The 19,458-nt window shown below is 41.9% G+C and overlaps 1 protein-coding gene across 13 annotated transcripts in view; it reads right to left on the bottom strand.

Annotated features, from left to right (window-relative positions):
- Nucleotides 1-1,092: 1,092 nt before the first annotated feature.
- The window catches only part of TTLL5 (tubulin tyrosine ligase like 5), a 133,827-nt gene continuing 115,461 nt past the window's right edge, over nucleotides 1,093-19,458 (bottom strand). For 10 of the 13 annotated variants that reach the window (XM_086749829.1, XM_086749833.1, XM_086749832.1 and 7 more), the window contains 2 exons: nucleotides 11,189-11,274; nucleotides 1,093-1,270 (listed from right to left, as the gene is read on the bottom strand). In XM_086749829.1, the coding sequence (XP_086605955.1) occupies nucleotides 1,230-1,270; nucleotides 11,189-11,274 (127 nt within the window). In that variant the 3' untranslated portion in view covers nucleotides 1,093-1,229. Of the gene's footprint in view, nucleotides 1,271-11,188; nucleotides 11,275-19,458 lie in introns of those variants that run through there. The other 3 variants (XR_015258776.1, XR_015258774.1, XR_015258775.1) reach the window with 2 other exon arrangements.

Here is a 19,458-nt window from a genome sequence, read left to right on the forward strand (position 1 = left end):
GGGGTATAAGCATAATTGCTTCATCTTCTCACAATTTATCTGGTCTTGAATGACAGAAAATATGCACAGTCCAAGAGTGAACCATGAACACAACCGTTTCAAGAGAAAACACTTTCCCCCTCTGACATTGTTTCTTCTGTCAGCCATTTGAATTGATCATTATCTACCTACCAACACATTAGAATAATCTCATAACACTGACTATGCAGGGTAGAAATTACAGCAGAGCTATGGTATAAGAAAATAGATCAAACAGGCTGTTACAATCCAATCTCTGAGGGCTCTGATACAAACAACAGGAGATTTTGTACCCTTTGAGAATTCCAGTCATACTACTTGCTGTATGACAAGACAGAAGTTGCAAAATACTGAATTTTCCTTTAACCTGCCACCAACAAAGAGCCAGAGCTGAAGTTGCTTCCTGTTCATTTTAAGGATGGGTGGATCTTCTCTCCAATATATTTTCCAGCTGCTGATGTTGTTTTCTAACACAAGCAAATTAATTTTCATAGCATTAGGCAAATTTTAACTGGAGTGCTTCACCAAGCCACTATTGCAACTGATAGGAGCCACCTGGGCCATAGGGTTCAAGCTTGGGTCTGACAACATCAGCCAATTTTAAAAGTTTATAAAGCCTAAACAAACAGAAATCAAAATACAAAAATAAGCCACACAGAACATAAGCATCCAACAGGGAAACATAAAGACAGATTTAAAATCCTGTCCATTATAACGACAGCAAATATTTTGGGGGTGTGAATTAATAACTGAACCTATAACCAAACCAAACAAATGAAATGACTTTATTCAAACCAATCATTTCTATGGCTCTGTGCCAAAATTCAAAATGGCAACCAACATCAATGTCTCCAGTCGTACGTTCTAATATTTTTCTCTGCTGATGGTTGCCATGTGATGACAGCTTGGATCTTAGGAAGAAGAATACAGGCAGATGGATGACATCTGTCTTACAGAAAGATCTCACAGTTAGTGATCAGGAAGAGATGGTAAGAAGGGACCCCAAGACTCAGCAGCAGAAGCTCTCAGAGGCTTCTCACCTCAGCTTGCAGGTGTATCACCAGCCTCCACAGATGTTTGAGTACTCTCCTCAGTGGGTTGTCCTCTTAACAAGGCCTCTTCACTCTTCATGGGTGTTATGTGAGTGTGGTGGTATGAAGTCACTGCTGCTTTTTCCCTTGCCCCATACTTGAAGCAACACCCTGGATTCTTCACCTGGTGGTCAGTGTTAGTCCTTCTCTGCGAGCAGAGGCTGGAAAAAACACACCAAAGATTTTTGAGTAATCACAGGGGACTGTTTTGTGGTAAAAACTGCTGCACCAGAAATCTGGATCTCCCTATCACACACCCTCTCTCTACAGTAACAGATGAGATCACAGATCAGCATGACAAAACCTAATTTAATGAGCTACCATGTGAAACAGTACTTAGTATTCCTCTCAAGTCCCAGAATACCTTCTTCACTCTTCGCCTCTGAGTCATCTGACTCATGACTTCCCATGCTTCTCCAGTAGCTCTAAATCCTTCTCCCATATCAGTATGTTTTGTCTCTTTCTTTGTGGTTTTTACACATTTGCTTGCCTGGGAGTCTACTTCCCCACTCCGAAAGATGCTGAGGACCTTGGTGCAGGAGAGATGGAGGTGTGAAAAGGTTGATCTTTAATAGAAATGAAATGGAGATAGGGAAAAAATTCTTCTTCCCATTATTATAGAGACAGATTTTACGTCTACATACCGTGACATTTTCCTATTTAGGCATGTTATGGGAAAAAGTCAATTTCATCTTCACTTCTTTTACTTAAAAATCCTTAGACAGTCCTTTAAAAAAAAAATTTTGGACAGTTTGCATTTTACAGCTAATCTAGTAGGTAAAGCTTGTCCTGTGTATTTAGCACATCAGCTTGGCCCTAAGTGTGAGTGACATTTGTTGAGAGCTATTTATTAAAAATATTTCTATATTTAAAAAAAAACAAACGTTATCCTTGAAAGCCCTGCATAGAACGAAACATCACACAGCACAGAGGATCTGGAAAGATGTTCAGAAAGCAGGATTGCCAGCTATATCACTGCACAGAAAGTTTGGAACCTGAATTAGGAACCAAACTGTCAACCATGTGTATTAAGATAGGATACCAGTCCAGAAACCTATCCCTTGGCAATATGCTGAAAGTAAGGAAAAAAAGGCACCTGAGACGCAGCCAACTTCAACCTCATCTTCCTGTTTTGAAGAGACTTTTGAGCCTTCCTTTTCCTACAGAAATGCATAGTACAGTTGGTCTTTTCTCACAAACTGAACTAAAATAACTTTGTGTGAGTTCCTCTTGTATGGCTACCCTGAGGACTCAACACAGAGAGGTGCATTCCTATGTCCATCTTCCCGTGTAGGTTCCTACCATGAGTGCAACTCATGGCCAATTCAGTAACTTCATAAATATTAATGTATATAATTCTATAAAGTTTTATAATTTCAAGGCTACTGGTGAGCATTGTGGAATGGCTGAGTAGGTTGAGGTTCTGGTTGAGCAGGGGGTACAGAAAAAAAACGTTATTCCTGACAGCAGCCAACATTAAGGGTTGATTCTCCCTGTTGCTAAGAGTCATTGCAGTGGATCACCACATCCAACAGAATGAATCTCCTCTATTCCCTGCCTGCCAGGAGGTGCTAAAGTATCTGCCTGTACATCTGTCCACATATTTACATACTATTATCTCATCCATGACTGCACCTCGAAAACTTTAACACTTTTGTACTTAGAACAGTTACATAGGGGGAAGAAAAGGATTACCTCTATTTTATGGATAGGATTCTGAGTCGCAAGGAAATCACAGGATTTGTGTAAAGTCATTTGTGGGATATCTGCACACTAAAATTCAGTGCCACATAGACCTTCCCAGCACAGACGTACACAGCCTTGGTCAGGCACCAGCACCTATCCTACTCTGCTTCCAAGATGCAGGATTGAGACAGAGCAGAGCACTAGGCTAGATGACAGTACTGGGTCAGGGACCCAGGCTAACATTTTTCAGATCTAGTTTGGGCTGTTTGATGATACCCACAGCAAATCTGTGGCACAAATGAGAAGCATGTTGAAGCCTCCTGAATCTAGTATTGAAAACAGGAACTTCCTTTCTCCCTGAAAAGCTCTGATAATCCTAGATATTCAGATTTTTTTTTATCCCATAGCAAAGGGAATTTCTAATCCTAGAGTGACGCCCAGCATTCTCTTGATAATATATAGTGCAACTAAGAAAGGCAATAAATAGATAGGATTTATTTATATCCATGAGTGACTGACAGCCAGGACAGCTGACAACAGAAGGGCCAGCCTTCCCTCCCCCATCTTTTGGGCACAATTTCAAGTTGGCTTGCTGGACCTGGCAGGCAAGGGAAAGCAGCAGTTCCAAGTAATGAAAATTTACTTGCCAGGAGGGGGAGGGTAGGTGACACAAACAGTACACACAATTGTATTCAAGTGAAGTCTCCCTGCGTGAAAAGAGCGGAGAAATAGCAGTGGAAGCCAGCATGAGCCTTCCTGCACCCCATGTTACAGAGAAGACGCTGGGTGGGCTCCTCACCCTGACTGCTAACGCCCTTCTGTATTTGACAGCCTCACAGCCTTCATTCTGATTTCTCTTATTCAGCTCCCTACTCCCTGGTTTGTTGTGGCTCTCTCTTCTCTGGCTCCTCCCCACTTTTCATTTCATAACTTCAGGCACTCCTTTTACCCTATTCACACACATTTTGGCTTCTATTTTTAGTCTCAATAAAGTAATGCCAGATTAAAACAAAATCCAATTTGGATGGGCAAAGCCATCCTCTCCATAGGTAGCTTAATGCCAAAGCACCAGATGTGAGACAGCAGCAGCCAAGATATTATATAACCTCTCCCCAGCCTTTGCACACCTGATCTTGAATGACATTTCCAACACAGCAAGGAAATACAGGCAGTTCGCCATCACCTAACTACGCAGAACAAGCAATGCTCAGCCTCCAGTCAGGCAAAAATGCCAACTGCATGAAGTCATTACTTATCCCGCTTCAGAGTTTTCTTTGAGTCTGTCAGAAGTGAAGGCTCCTAAAATTCAAGCTGGGTTCTAGTTCTTAAACAGGGAAGCCAATTTCTAGAGACTGTCCTTTCCTTTTTCTCCTGCTTTCCCAGTGGTCCTGAGACTTGGAATGTCCTTTCAGTGGCACGAGACCAATAGCAATGGGAAAAAGCTACTTTCTTTCATAAAAGGCAAAGGGTGAACTAAAGGTGTGAGAAGCAGGCTGCCAGTTAAGGAATAAATGTAATTTCTGATCATGAGAAGTGAACACTGACCCTCAGCTCTAGCTGAGGGGTGAAGGCTGAGTTGGACATTATCTTCTTAACAGCATCCGAGAAGTGCTTGGAATGCTGCTTTTGGCAGAGCTTTACACTCTGCTGGGATTTAATGAGACTTAAATACAATTTTCCAATAACTGGATAAACTCATAGTCATGCCCTGTTGATAATTTGTAACTATTTTAAAGGTATTGGTTAGAGACATCAATACTTGCTCATTGCTAGTCATAAGGTAATGGTTCCCCGCTCCTTTAAAAAGTACCAAGAAATGGGGTAAGGAGAAGGTCTTTCTTTACCTTGTCCTTTCCCTTCTGGTCCACTTGGTACTACAGGCTTGTCTGTCATTATCTGACCCGGGGCAGATGCAACAACTATAGCTACAACTATATGAGAAATTATCTTTTTCCCCTTCCTGTTTGCCCTCTTTATGAAACTGTGGGAGTCAACTGGGAGAGGGAGAGAAGATCCAGGATGTTTTTTTCATGATGCGTGAAAGAACATGGCTTTAGGAAGATAATTCTAAGAACAAATGTGAAACCAAATATCCTCCGTTGTAACTGATTCTCTGCTCTCTCAAAAAGGGAAGCACAATAGTAGGATTCACCTCAAGCTCCACTGCTTTCCAAAATATGATAAAATGGACTCATTCAATTTCTCAGTAACCCCTTCTCTCTCGGCGATGGCAGTACAGAGAGAGATGCTGACAAAATGTTATCACTGCTGTTGACAAAGGTTGTATGCACTGGAAAGTCTGTTGCTAGGTGCTGGGTATCACACTGCTGCTCCCATTCAGTGACCCACCCAGAGCTTCTCAGCCAGATAGGTGGTTCTGGAAGGATTTATGTGGAAGAGGTCATCATTACTCCATTCCTGGACTAGGATAAGTAATGAGGTGACATCAAAAGTTGATCTTTTGTGTCATAACATATCTTGTGCCTAAGTAGCCAAAGTAGCCTGAGATAGAGGTTACTTGAGGTGCCCATTTGAAGGTCACCTTTCAAAGTCAAGACCACTTGTGCAGTCAGTCACAGCAGCAAGAGAGAACCAGGAGGGTGGCAAATGAAGACTGGAATTAACAGGATTAGTGGCAGGGAGGAGGCGTACCAGCAATGTGCTATGGAGAAACCTGAGTGAGTTCTTTTCCCAGCTGCTCCTGATGAAGGATTTGGACAGCATGGTGAGACCAGCTGAAATCATAGCCAAGGTTCCTCTTGGGAATGTGGTAACAACATAAAAATAAATACATTGGTGTTCAACTATCTACTGCCTTCCAAGGCTGCAGAGGAGCCTGGCAGAAGCTGAGGAAGCCTGGACAAAGCCGGGCAGCTGGGAATTTGGCCCTACTGTAGCAAATGGCTGGGAGTGTGACACAGGCCATGCACAGTGGCAACAGTACATATCCCGTCCCGTCCTCACCCTTTACACTCTAAGAGAGTTGAGAGACACTGGCTGATAAAAGAATCTCCAAATCCCAGGCGTTTTCTTTGTTTAGATCTGGCAAACAATACAAAGTGATTGTGTCTTGTTTAAATGCCTGTTGTATTTACGTGCCTTTTTTTTTTTTCTTTTGCTGGTGCAGAACAATTCTGAAGCTTGTACTTTTGCATACCTGCTAAAAGAATCTCTTATTTTCTTTCTTTAAGCTGGCTGCTAAGAGGCTGCATTTCAGGAATAGTGTTAATTTAAGAAGTGGGTAGACAACAGCCAGTCACAGCTTAGCACGTCCAATGCTAATTCTAATTTCAGATCTCCTATAACAAGATACAAGACTTTCTTAGGAAGGATCATACAGTAATCTTGGATATAAAAAAACTTTAGAAATACACAATCTACCTGTAGATTTCCTGTAAAATGAAAAAAAATCTGGAGTGTGCTAGATGCAGAGAAGAGAAAGTGCAAAAGTGTTCCTTACTGTCACTAGTTTGTAAGCAGGCTCTGCTCATTGCTCTGTACTGGTTGATATTGCCTGCACATTCATCTTCTTTGGACAGCATTCAGACACTGCGCTCCACCTTAGCCTAAAGAAGGAAATCACTAGAAAACCAAGAACAGCAGCCTGCCTTCTAAATGGATTAGATTCAAACCAGCTTATTAATCCCCATATTCTTCAACTAGTCTCTTGGCAGTTCAGGATTCAGTTTTTAGCCCTTACAGATGATGATACACTTTATTTCAAAGAGTTGCATACCTTCAGGACTTGGCATTCATGCAGACATGGGGGCCAGGTGAATGTCCAAAGTAAACAGACAACTGTGCATCATCCTGCAACTAAACTCAGATACAGACCTGGAAATCATAGGGAATAATCATAGAATCATAGAATGGTTAGGGTTGGAAGGGACCTTCAAAGGTCATCTAGTCCAACCCCCCTGCAAGGAGCAGGGACATCCCTGACTAGGTCAGGTTGCTCAGAGCCTCATCCAGCCTGGCCTTGAACGTTTCCAGGGAATAAAATAAAGTCTGTATCACCTAGCTCAAGAAGTTTCCTCCCTAGCTTCAGATTGAGCTTTGACATTTACCTTATGTATTAAGTATTCTCAAGAGAACTAGAATACAAAAAAAAATTAGGTTTGGACTCATGCTTTACACCAGACTAGGTAGAGATTTGACACTTTGCATGACTTAGTGGTCTTCACTGCTGTCAAACTCAGATAGCATATTACTAACTTTTACCTCCCCTAATCAGTAACTCTCATGCTTTTTTCTTCTCCCAGCACACGTACTGGAAAAGCCATGTAGACACTAGTAATACAAACTTTAACCCAATAAAACCGCATCACTATTAATCAGTTGAAATATGAAAAAGTAAAAGTTCTGTCAAGTCTGGAGCCTTGCATCAGTCTTGCCGAGTTTTAAACATTATTCATATGTGTCTGTAATTGTATAAGTTATTAGCACATTTTATTTTTGCCATAGCAAAACAGAACCCCAGAGGCATTCTGTTTTCTGAAGCTTTTAAAATAAAAATTTCACAAACTCTAAAGAATTTGGCAGCAAACAAAAGACAGCAGACAGATTTCACTCATGTTTGCGGTTACCTTTACAAATCAAACCAAACCAAATAAAATCTGCTGGGGTCATCACCTTGTGCGTCCACTCCACAACTGCAGTGAGGGGTTAACTATACTTTCAGATTGTTCCTGTCTCTAGGCTCTTGCAGACAAGAGTCCAGCTGAGGAACAGAGAAGCTGCCTGGGACTATGCTGTTAAATTTTCATAAAGTTCCCTTCATCCTCTGTTCTCCCGAAAACTTGCTTTGTCTTAGCATTTTGAAAAAGGAAGAATAACAAATATAATACATTTCTAACTATGAGGTCTTTCATGTAGCTACAAAACTTCCTTGATGTTTCTTGCCAGTTGTTCAAAAGCTAAATTCTGGTGGAAAAATGACACCTTTTTTACCTAGAACTTCACCTTCTTGAGAAAAAGAATTCCTGCGCTATTCACCTAATGCCACTAGAGAGGAATAGAAAATAAAACAGCAAAATATGGCAAAATGTCTCCATACACATTACATGTTAATATATCCAGTAAAAAAAGGATCAGCCTGTAGGTTCCTTCCTTCATCATCTGAACTCACCATATCAAACATAGCCTCATAAAGACAACCTGGAATTGAACAACACACCACAATACTTGGCTTAGCTGTTACTCAGCAAACTATATTCTGAAGAATACTTGGAAAAGAGAATTGATATCTTAGTTCACAATCATTCTATCTCACTAATACTAATTGAATTGCTAAATTCCATGATGTAGGAAACAATCAGTGTAATGCTGAGGGACCCTCAAAGTAACACAGAATAAACAAAGCAATGTGATAATGGCTGTACTTTCAGAATGACTGACAAACCACCAGCGGCTGGGGGTTCCATTTCAGTGAAAAACCAGGTCAGAAGCATTTTGTATGTTCCCTAGGGGTAGTAATTCTTATTATTTCTTTAATAGAATAAATCCTGTTAAACTTTCAGGAACTTTGAGAGGGAACTGTCTGTTCACACGCTACAAATAACCCCCAAATAGGTAGCTTGCAGATTTAGCTTCCTGTCTGTAGATGCTCATGAGAATCTCTGCCTTCTCTCTCATTATGCCAGTGGTGCACAGCTCACACACAACTTCTGCCTCTCCATGAAATGAGGATGAGGCCATAGGGATGAGAGGCTGCCACACTTTCATTGCAGTGGTGGCTTGTTTCAGAATCCTGAGCTGCTTTGCAGAGATGCTTACTTTTATTCCCCCTTTTATTTCATTTCAAGGGATCTGTCGTCAAGATCTTGAGCCCACTGCACAACAGTATGTACTTTTTTAGCTAGAACTTCACCTTCCTGAGAAAAAGAATTCCTGCACTATTCACCTAATGCCACTAGAGAGGAACAGAAAATAAAACAGCAAGTACTAACCACCAGCAAACTGTTTTCTGGAAAAGCCAGAAATTTCCATACTGCCTGATTCTCTGTTCCTTTGAGTATTATCCTTACTTTCTGTTAGATCATTTGTGACACCTTTATGCTGCTTCTTTGCAGAGACTCATAGCTATCCTCAGACAGGCTGTTAGAGGAGAAGGCCTGTTCAAGCTTCTCAGACATTTTTGAACATTTGTGTGTGTGTTTATACAGAGGTTTTGCCTGGTTCCTCTTTTATCTCTGCAACTTTTCAGTGTCTTTATCTTTAAAACTTGCAGTTTATTCTGTAATCTGCTTTATGACTTGTGTCTCCAACCCCTCTAAGTTGGTATCTAGGATACTAAATACATGTGAAACAGTAACCCGAAATAAGCTGCTGATGAGGGAAATCAGGGCCCTGTAAGCAATCAATGGAGAGAGTGAAGAAGAAAAACAGCTGTTCCTGCAGGAAGGACCAGAGTAGTTTCTGAGACACACAGACTGGGCACAGCAGCCTCTGACGCATACCAGTGGCTTGGTGCAAAGCTGCAGAAAATATAATTCCCTAGTTTCCAAGAACAAACATTTTGCTCTAGTTAGTTCAGTCATCACAATATTTAGCCCTGTTCTTGGAGATATATACTTCTTCTAGTGACAAGGAAACTGTGAGTGACCCACCCACCATGGTTCTGCTAGCCTAGCCCTAACTAAACTAGGGTTCTAGCCAAGCCCTCACACTCTTAGCTAAATGGCAAGTTTGTTTCAGCTGCAGAGAGGATAGCTTCAGCACAGTGCAGCTAGCCTAGTCCTACAGAATGAAATGTGAGCTGAAGTTGTCAGTTCTCACTGGATTACGGGTATTCTCACAGAGGCTGACTACCCTGAACTTTGTAGTTGTTATCTAGCCTATATTCTTCCCGAACCTTTGGGTGTTGCCTTCCGTCATTAATATTATCAACAATCCTCACGCATGCTCTGCATAAATATTCACAGAAACAGGGAAGGATAGAAAAATGCTACCTACAATTATCACAGACACATGTAACAACAAGAGTACCCAGAGGGGCTGCAGAGAATCTCTTGCAGAGGTTAAAATTACAGTGTGCCAACTGTGAGAGTGCTCTTAGAACTGAAAAAGAAGGCAGAATTCAGCATATAAACACCTTCATGTGAGTCCCCTCAGCAAACCAGTTTGGTCAATACATTGAGAACTCCATTTTCACATTTACTTGTAAATTTATGTGTAACCTTGCTTTATAAACTGTATTAAAAACTCAACTTCAAGTATACAGTAGACCAGAACTTTTGCCTCAACTATACATATACTACAGTGTTGGCAACATTTTATTTATTTTAATAATCCCATTATATTCCATTCCTACACTATCACGTTCCAATGTGTTGTAGGGCCTTTTTTATTAACTATGCCTATTCACCCTATAAAATTTCTGGTAGGATAACTGGAGTTTTTGGCAGGTGGTAACGCGTGGGAGGAAGTTTGGAACGGTATGACAAATGCATTAGCTGAATGTTTGTGCTAAAGGATCAGCAATAAAATCACTGACATTAATAATGGAAATGTCATCTTTAAGTTTCAGAGCTAAATATCCAAGAGATGAATTGGGTAGTTCACCCCTATGCAAACTTTTATTTTAGCCTGTGAAAACACAGAGATCACTGCATTAGTGATATTCAAGTAATGTTTTCAGGGTTTTCACAGCAAAGCAAAAGGTCAGAAACACAATTTTTAAAGCATTTTAGACCATAATTTGTCCATATATTCTATTACAGCACCATCATAAATTACCGTGGGTCATGGGTAATATGGGTTCATCAAGATTACACTCTACCTGCTAATAGGTCAGCATCAATGAAAAATGGATTGGATCTTCATTTACTGAGACCTTAAGAGCAAATAAACCTTTTGAATTAATTAGCCACTAGGGAACGATGAAGATTTGATTCTGTAAGTCTCAGTGATTTTCCTCTGGGAACTTTCACCTCTACTGATTGACTTCAATATGCAGTTGATTCACAAGTCTCAGCTATGTCTTTCTGAACTAAGGGGCTTTTCTGCAAGACTGAAGAAAAATGTAAAGAATGTCCTGGCCCTTTATTACAGGCCAAGCTTAAACAACAGAGCATCTTTGAGCCAAAGCCTAAAGCAAAGAGGAGCCATTTTAGCCAAGTTTTTTTTCCCAGCCACATTTTTAGGGATCTTCCTCTTCCAGCTCTATGAAACTCAGCCTTTGCTCCCTTCTGTTTAGTCTTTTTAATCCCAGGAGGAATAAATTCCCTGCACAGCTGAACCCAGATTGTTACCTAGGAACCACTACAAGCAGGGCAGGCAGCTGTGTTTCTTCTTCTTGCTGAGAAAGTTTTTTCCCTGCCAGTTCTTGAGGAAGATGAAAGCATCCCAGCATGCCCACTCCCACTTCCCTAGTCTTCAGCACTGGCACTCACCTGTGGAATTTTTCCCTGGCTCACCGGATGCAGCACTGTGAAGGCTGTTTTGGAATCCATTCAGTTGCCTTTCAGTGGAGGTCGTCCTAACAGGTAAAAGCATCAAATTAGACAGAGATAAGAAGGGATATACCAAGGAAGAATAAAAGTCTCAAACAAAAAATTGAGAATTCCCCTAGTTTACATAATCTCATTAGGATTGTAGCTATGAAGCTGTGCTTGACCATGGCATGAAAAAGGCAGTAAAAGCAACAGACTCCAAAAAGGCAGAGCAAGACAGATGAAAACTCAAGCCACTGGCAAGACTTTGGTGTGCCTAAAACACTTAATTGTCCCATGTGCCTTGGAAGCTGATTCTGGAGGATAAAGGAGATAGTAAATGGTACTGGACCACCAAAGCACAACTCAACTAGGAATGCTGTGGTCACCTTATTCCAGTGATTTGAAGTAAAATTATTAAGCAACCTTAAAACAGAAATGCACATGCTAGCAAAAACATGCTACATTCAAATATCACTCTTTGCATCTTGTCTCAGCAAAGACAGCTTATATAGGCGAGACTTCTCACTTGTCTTGGAAACTGAGACCTACAGACATTTAGTCTCTAGTACTCCAGTGCCAGTCCTCAGGCAGATACTTTATGCAAATCCTCCTGCATTTAACTCAGCATTTGAGTTACAGCAAAACTATACTCTGTGGACTACAACTGCACTTCTTTTAACTGTTATAAAGATTCGTTACCAAGCTAAGATCATGCCCTCCTACATAAAAAATGGGTCTACTCACAAGGTGAGGTCAAGCTATACAGCTGCAATGATCTGTCCTGTCCTTAAAATCTGTACAATCGATCCATCTATTCCTGGTTTGTCCTCTCCTCCCTTATCCTTCCTTTCCTTTCTTCCTTCTTGCCCAACTCTATTCTGATCATTCCATACTTCTGCCTATACACTCCTGTCTCTCTGCCAGAGTCCTTCTCCTTCACTCATTCAGCTCTGCAGTGTTACTCATTTATTGAGAGCTCTGCCCCAGAAGAGCACTGTAATCTCCAGTTCCCATGTGATACCCTGATGACTAACAGACTCAGGCACATGTGTGCAGTTTCTGTAGTTTTGTCTGAATCCTTTTGCTTTCAGATTTCAAAGCCAGCAAGTTGCCAGTAATCCAGGTGCTCCTGGTAGCTAAAAGGTCAGTGAGGGACTCCTGTATTTTATCTTAGCTGGATTTTAGTGAAAGAAATTGGAGTCCATACAGGAAGGGAGAGGGATGCAGATATGACATTTGCAAAACACAACCCCTTACTTCAGTCAGCCATAATTTGAAATGCTATTGTCAAATGACGTGCCTGTTTTTATGTTTATTGTCTCTTGGAGAGAACTTTGGATCTGTACTTATGGTTTCCTTTGCTGCTGATGCTGCATGGCCCTTCTGGGAGCTGAGAATCCAGATGGATCTTTATGCTTCTTACATAGAAATTCCATGCTCATAATTAGCTTGTTCACTTCATTAACGCAGCACAACTGACAGTCAAATTCAGCTTACCCTTCTGTAGGCAGAATGCTAGACTAGTGGTTGAAAATGTCATCAACAATGCCAGCAAGTAGAACAACAACAACAACAACAAAAAAACAAAATAGGGAACAGTCACACTTCTACCTTCAAGTGTGGTTTATGTTTAGAGAATCTCTATCTCTCTACAGGCTTGCCCTTTGTCTTTTCTGCCGACCCACAGTGTACCTTGATTCTTGAAGCTTCAACTGTCACCTCCACACAGCTCATTCTCAGCATCTGCTTCTGGGTCACTGATCTCCCACCACGCTAAGCTCACCACTCAAGCTCTCTCTGTTGTCCTGATGGAAGCTCCAGTGCCAGAAAATATTCACTGCTTAAACTGAGTTAATCCCTTTCCACTTTTCTTTCTCCTTCGGTTGGCAGAAACCCTACTGCCTTTCTCAGTTTCCTGCTTTTAATGTCTGTATTGGCTTTGCTTCCGTTTCTCCAATGCAAACCATTGTTAAGTTCTCCACTTCTTCTTCTTCCATGCTAACAAAAAAATCTGTTCCCACTGCCCCCTCCACCTAAACATCTGTCATTGCCCTTTTCTAGCTCTTATACAGCTAACCCCTCCTTGAAACTGATACTGACTTCCTTCATTTAAGCACTAAATCAGCCTTAAGCTGCCCAGGCTTGGACTGCAAATTTAGAGGATGCTCTTGCTCCACAGGTGGCAAAGAAATACTTTGACTAAATTTTGACACCTTTGTTTTAACAACCTATTCCTGGGATGCTATGAATGTATCTAATGGTCCAGGGGAGACAGAACTGACACTAACAAATTCATATCACAAAAAGCCCAAGTTTGACCAAGAGGACAGCAACAGATGTGAGGACCCAGAGCCAGAGAGGTTTGTTCCTCTTTGTTACTCTTGGACAGAGTCTCTCCGCATGTGTATCCGTGTGTATGATCTGAGGCTAGCCAAGGGCTAAGAGCTACAGGCCTAGTGAGCCCAGCTGTGTCAGGGTGTTAAATCAAGGCATGTCTCTCAGATGCACTGCTTTTGCTGCCAAAAATGTCTAAGGGTCAGGCAGTCTGATTAACCCAGATGCTCAGGAGCTAAAAAAACAAGTGTGCCGCAGTACAGCAGTAGCAAAAAAGTGAAAGGGGTTCCAGTAACAGTTACATGCTTGCTCTCCTGCTGCCTGTCCTCTTTTCAGCGGGCACTCAGTTTCTATGTGTGATGTACCTGGCTCACTGGAGACACTTCACGCATGCCTATGAATAAGCACAGACGGGCAAGACAGGATACAAACCAGAAACAGAGTGCTTTACAGGGCTCACTCTGTGGCCATCATTCTACTTTTGGCACATTTGCCAGGCCTGGCCAGCCTTTCCTAGAACAGCTGGCTAGTGCTGTATCCAGTTGCAGTCAGGACTCCACCCCACCGTGGGATGGATTTCCTGAGCCCTGGAGAAAAGCATCACCTCGACCTTATTTCTGTACTAGTTACAATAAGAGCTGAACTTTGGCTTTTCTGCTGCGGGCACCATGCAAAGCACATATACAAAACAAGAACAAGGTAGAAAGATTTTGTGCTGCAGTGTAGGGACTTGAAGGGAATATTTGTTTCATAAGGCTTCCTGAAGAGAGTGGTTGGGAATGACATTTACAGAGAAGTTCAGTATAAGAAATTATGCCATGCTGATCAACACCCCCAGAAGTAATGTTTGAGTCTATTGCTGGTAAAGTCAGTGATCTTCTTGGGCTCTCTGTCACCCTGCTAACATCTTGAACTATATGCTCCTTTTCTCTACCTGGCATATCCTTTTTATATACAGTAGCCTAACATTGACAACTGAATTGCTGTGAGATCTTTTATCTGACTGATAGTTCTGTTCACAGGCTATCAAGGCCTTGCTCTACCTGATGCTGTCTTGATTAGACAGTAGGTTTCTGAAAAGTTACCATAGGAATGATAGCACAGGAATTTGTATTTGTTGTGACTTAGTCATTCCTAAAAGCAGAAAGATTTTCTGTCTGCCACCTGCATTAATTCACTCTCTCTGGGTTCTGACAGTTGAGTTAATAAATTTTTCTACTTTGCATGCTGTCATCTGTAATATGAAGACTGGATACACCAAATGCTGCTTCCAGGGATATCTGCTTCATTCCACAGCTTATGAATACTAAATCTGTGATCTCTGTCTCAAAATGTTGCTCTCAGTTATCATCAGGTCTCTTCATGCTTCAAAGACCTGCCAATAGTAGTGACCACACTAGCAGTGGAAAGGACCCAGTCTGACTCTTGGAAGGAATCACAGAACGGTTTGGCTTGGGGTGGACCCAGTTTCCCCCTAGGCAGGGACTCCTTCCACCAGACCAGGTTGCTCAAAGCCCCATCCAACCTGGCCTTGAACACTTCCAGGGATGGGGCATCCACAACTTCTCTGGGCAACTTGTTCCAGTGCCTCATCCCACTCACAGTAAAGAATTTCTTCCTTATATCTAAACTAAATCTACCCTCTTCCAGTTTAAAGCCATTGCCCCATGTCCTGTCACTACATGCCCTTGTCAAGAGTCCCTCTCCAGCTTGCTTGTAGGCCCTCTTTAGGTTCTGGAAGACCACCATCAGGTCTCCCTGGAGCCTTCTCTTCTCCAGGCTGAACAACCCCAACTCTCAACCTGTCCTCATAGGAGAGGCACTCCAGCCCTCTCATCATCTCTGTGGCCCTCCTCTGAACTCACTTCAACAGGCCCATGTCCTTCTTATGCTGGAGGCCCCAAAGCTAAACACAGTATTCCAGGTGGGGTCTCACGATAGCAGAGTAGAGGAGGAGAATCACCTCCCTCAACTGGATGGCCACACTTCTTTTGATGCAGCCCAGGATACCGCTGGCTTTCTGGGCTGTGAGCGCACATTGCTGGCTCTCAATGGACTGCACTACTTGAGCAGTGCTGACCTAGAGCTAAATGCTTTAAAAAGTTTTCATTTATATCTAATCACCAGTTCTCGATCATCTACGTTGCTGTTCTTCATGAGCATTTGATTTTCTTAGTAGCAGCAGTTAATCTGTTTGGGAGAATGGTAGCCTTTTGTAGTATTTAACATTGCTGGCCTGCTCCATAATGAATTTTGCAGGACATTGTATTTGTGCTTGGGATTGCCCCAATCCATGTGCAGCACCTTGCACTTGGCCTTGTTGAACTTCATGAGGTTTGCATGGGCCCACCTCTCCAGCCTATTAAGGTCCCTCTGGATGGCATCCCTTCCCTCCAGCATGTTGACCGCACCACACAGCTTGGTGTCATTGGTGAACTTGCTGAGGGTACACTCAATTCCATCCTCCATGTCACCAACAAAGATGTTAAACAGGGCCAGTCCCAATACTGACCCCTGAGGAATGCCAGTCATCACTGGTCTCCACTTGGACATCGAGCCATTAACCACAATTCTTTGAACGTGACCACCCAGCCAATTCCTTATTCACTGAGTGGTCCATCTGTCAAATCCAAGTCTCTCTAATTTAGAGACAAAGATGTCATGCAAGACAGCGTCAAATGCTTTGCACAAGTCTAAGTAGATGATTGTCATTCCTTATCCACCAATGCTGTTACCACATCGTAGAAGGCCACCAAATTGGTCAGGCACGATTTGCCCTTAGTGAAGCTGTGTTGGTTGTCACCAATCACCTCCTTATTTTCCATGTGCCTTAGCATAGTTTCCAGGAGGATCTACTCTATGATCTTGCTGGGCACAGAGGTGAGACTGACCGGCACATAGTTCCCCAGGTCTTCCTTGTTTCCCTTTTTAAAAATAGGGGTTATGTTTCCCCTTTTCCAGTTGGCAGGAACCTCACCGGACTGCTATGACTTCTCAAATATGATGGATAGTGCCTTAGCAACTTCATCTGCCAGGTGCCTCAGGACCCACAGATGCATCTCATCAGATCCCATGGACTTGCGCACCTTCAGGTTCCTTAGATGGTCCCAACCCTGCTCTTCTCCTACAGTGGGCAGTTCTTCATTTTCCTAGTCCCAGCCTTTGTCTTCTGCAACTCGGGCCATGTGGCTAGAGCATTTGGCAGTGAAAACTGAGGCAAAAAAAATCATTGAGGACCTCAGCCTTCTCCATATCCTGGGTAACCAGGTCTTCCATTTCCTTCCAGAAAGGGCCCACAAAGAAAGAAGAGCTTGTTGTCTTAGCTGTTCAAAAACTTTTTACCTGTGATATGAGCACATTTAATCAAAACTCTGGAGCCCTATGAGACCATTTTATGGGGCTACATTTCAGCTTAGAGCTATATATCAAACCATTTCTCCTAGTTAGTCTTTTTCTGCACCTCAATATGGGCCCCAGTTTTCCGCTCTGTTAGCTTAAGCAAGGGGTCTGCTTTGGACAGAATCCATTAGAAAGACAACCTACCACCTTTTACAAGTTGAGGGACTGAGGAAACAAGAGAGGCCAGGAACTGAAAAGACAAGATTGAATTGTCTGACTGTTCCATTACTTTTTTCCTTTATGTTTTAACCAGGGAAGTGTCCAAGTTACTAGATAGTTTTTGAATTAGTCAATAATATTCATCTTTAGCATCTCATTCTGTTTGTAGTTGAGTTTTCTACTTCTTATTCTTTTCTTCCTCTTCTGGAAGCCACATGTGCTGCTGGGAGAGAATTGATAACGCATGCAAGTAAAAGGTCAAAGAGACAAAGTTGATTTTAGTTTCTCTTCACAGTCCAGTCTCTGGAGAAATTCTACAAACAACTTTTAAAAGATGATCTTTATTAAGATGTTAAACAAAAGCCAGGTGGTGCAACAGCAGACAGAGAAATAAGGTCTGGCTTACTGAAATATATGGAAAAAAGAGACACGAGAGCTTTAACAACAGAATGGGATTAGTTTCAGTGAGTCTTGTGGAAATAATATATAGCACTGAGATCTTATTTGAGGAAAGAGATCAGGAAAACAGCCAACAAGTATTAGGAGGTAAGAGTGGGCAGCAAACCAAAAATGACCTGACAGAGAAATGAAGCAGCCAAAAAGCCAAAATTAGATTACATGTTATGGAGAGGGATATTTGCCATGTCAAAACCTAAGATATGATAGCCCCACACTGGAAAAGTACAAATCTGGGTACCACAATGCAAACACTCTGACAAACTGAAGAAAATGCAGTAAATTCAAGACAATTAAGGACTTGGCAGGTGGAACTACTATCTGAGGTTAACAAAACCTCAACAAGTCTAAGCAATATTAGGAATCTCCAAGAAGTAGAAGGATATTGAAAGGATGGAAAGTATTTGCAAGGGAAAGTGTTTAGGGTGGTTCAGGAAGGAGGAACAAGGTACAACAGGATGAAACAAAGGAAAAATTCAAATTGCATATCAGGAGAAACTTTCTGATCATAAGGTTGTCTAGATTCTTAAAGAATCTTCTTTAGGACATGGTGGGGTTTCTGCCACTGGAGTTTTTTGAAAGCAGACTACAACACACAGTGTCTAAGAATACTTTATACAGAATAACCAGGGACCGTAAAGAAGAGGTTGGAGCATGCAAGACATCTTTTTCTTCTCTAATCTGTATTTCTTTGACACAGAGGCTTCTCTCCATTCACTCTCCTCTGTTGATGCATCTCTGGTCTTTCCCTGACAACAATGAATGGATTAAATTAGAGTGAGACACAGCAGTTTTTAAATGATCAGCTCTCAGTTTGCTGGAAATATAGCTAGGCACTGCTGTTTTCCATGTAAGTGAAAAAATGTTACTGCAAGATCCCATGAATGGCAAGAATGGGTTTGGAGCCTCGTCCTGGAGACTGAAAGGCAACTTGGAAAGTATTTCCGGAGTGGCTCCTTGCAGCCTTCAATACTTGGATTAATTTTCTGAAATTCTGAAGGAATCTTTTGCTTTTTTTTCCCCTTCTGTGCATTTTTGGTGCCGAACTTTTTCCGGTTTTCCCACACTCCTGCCTGTCACAGAGCAGAAACCACAAAAATGCAGCAAAGTAAAGTCTGTCCAAGGAGCTGCAATTCCATCTCACAAGGATAAACATTTCCTGTGCCAAGAAGTGAGCACAGCACACCGGCATCTTCAAATACACATCCCTGCTGCCCGGCAGAGAAACCCACTGACATAGTCTGTCACCTGTACTAACATGAGCTACCCAACATAAAAGAAATCAGATAGCAAACTCACCAGCATATACCTGCCAGACCTGATGCTCACATCTGCATTTGCTGAGTTGACGAAGTCTACTAACATCTTGTTTTCTTTTTGAATAGTTTTAGGGGATTAATTCAGTGTGCTATCTCTTAAGATAGCAAGAGTACAGGCAGGAAATACACAATCTTCCCCAAAGCAGTTCTGTCCAAGCTCCTTAAATACGCCATGCGGTTCCAGATTTGATCCACACATGCTGACAGTGCCCTAGTGTCTTCATAAAGTGTCTTTCATCAGTAATCTTTTAGTAAAATTTCTCTCTTTAAACAGGAAGGGAACACAGAATCAGAAAACCTCACAGGAACCTGCTTTGAAAGCTTTACAACTCTTCTGGCTGTAGAGTAAGTATAAAGGAGGAAGTTATGCATGCAATTTTTGCCCTTCAGTATTCAGGAACGAAACAAGTCTGAAGATACATGAGGAAAAATCTGATGAAGGATTTAGTCTAAAGCAGTTCTGTCATTTAAGAGGAGATAGAGAGCTAAGGAAGCTCCAAGAAAGGTAAAGGATAAGAAGAAAACCCAGAGGTCTTGCTCACATTCTCTCATAATGCACAA

This window comes from Chlamydotis macqueenii, chromosome 5 (assembly GCF_036417535.1).
Source record: "Chlamydotis macqueenii isolate bChlMac1 chromosome 5, bChlMac1.mat, whole genome shotgun sequence".
Classification (NCBI taxonomy): Eukaryota; Metazoa; Chordata; class Aves; order Otidiformes; family Otididae; genus Chlamydotis; species Chlamydotis macqueenii.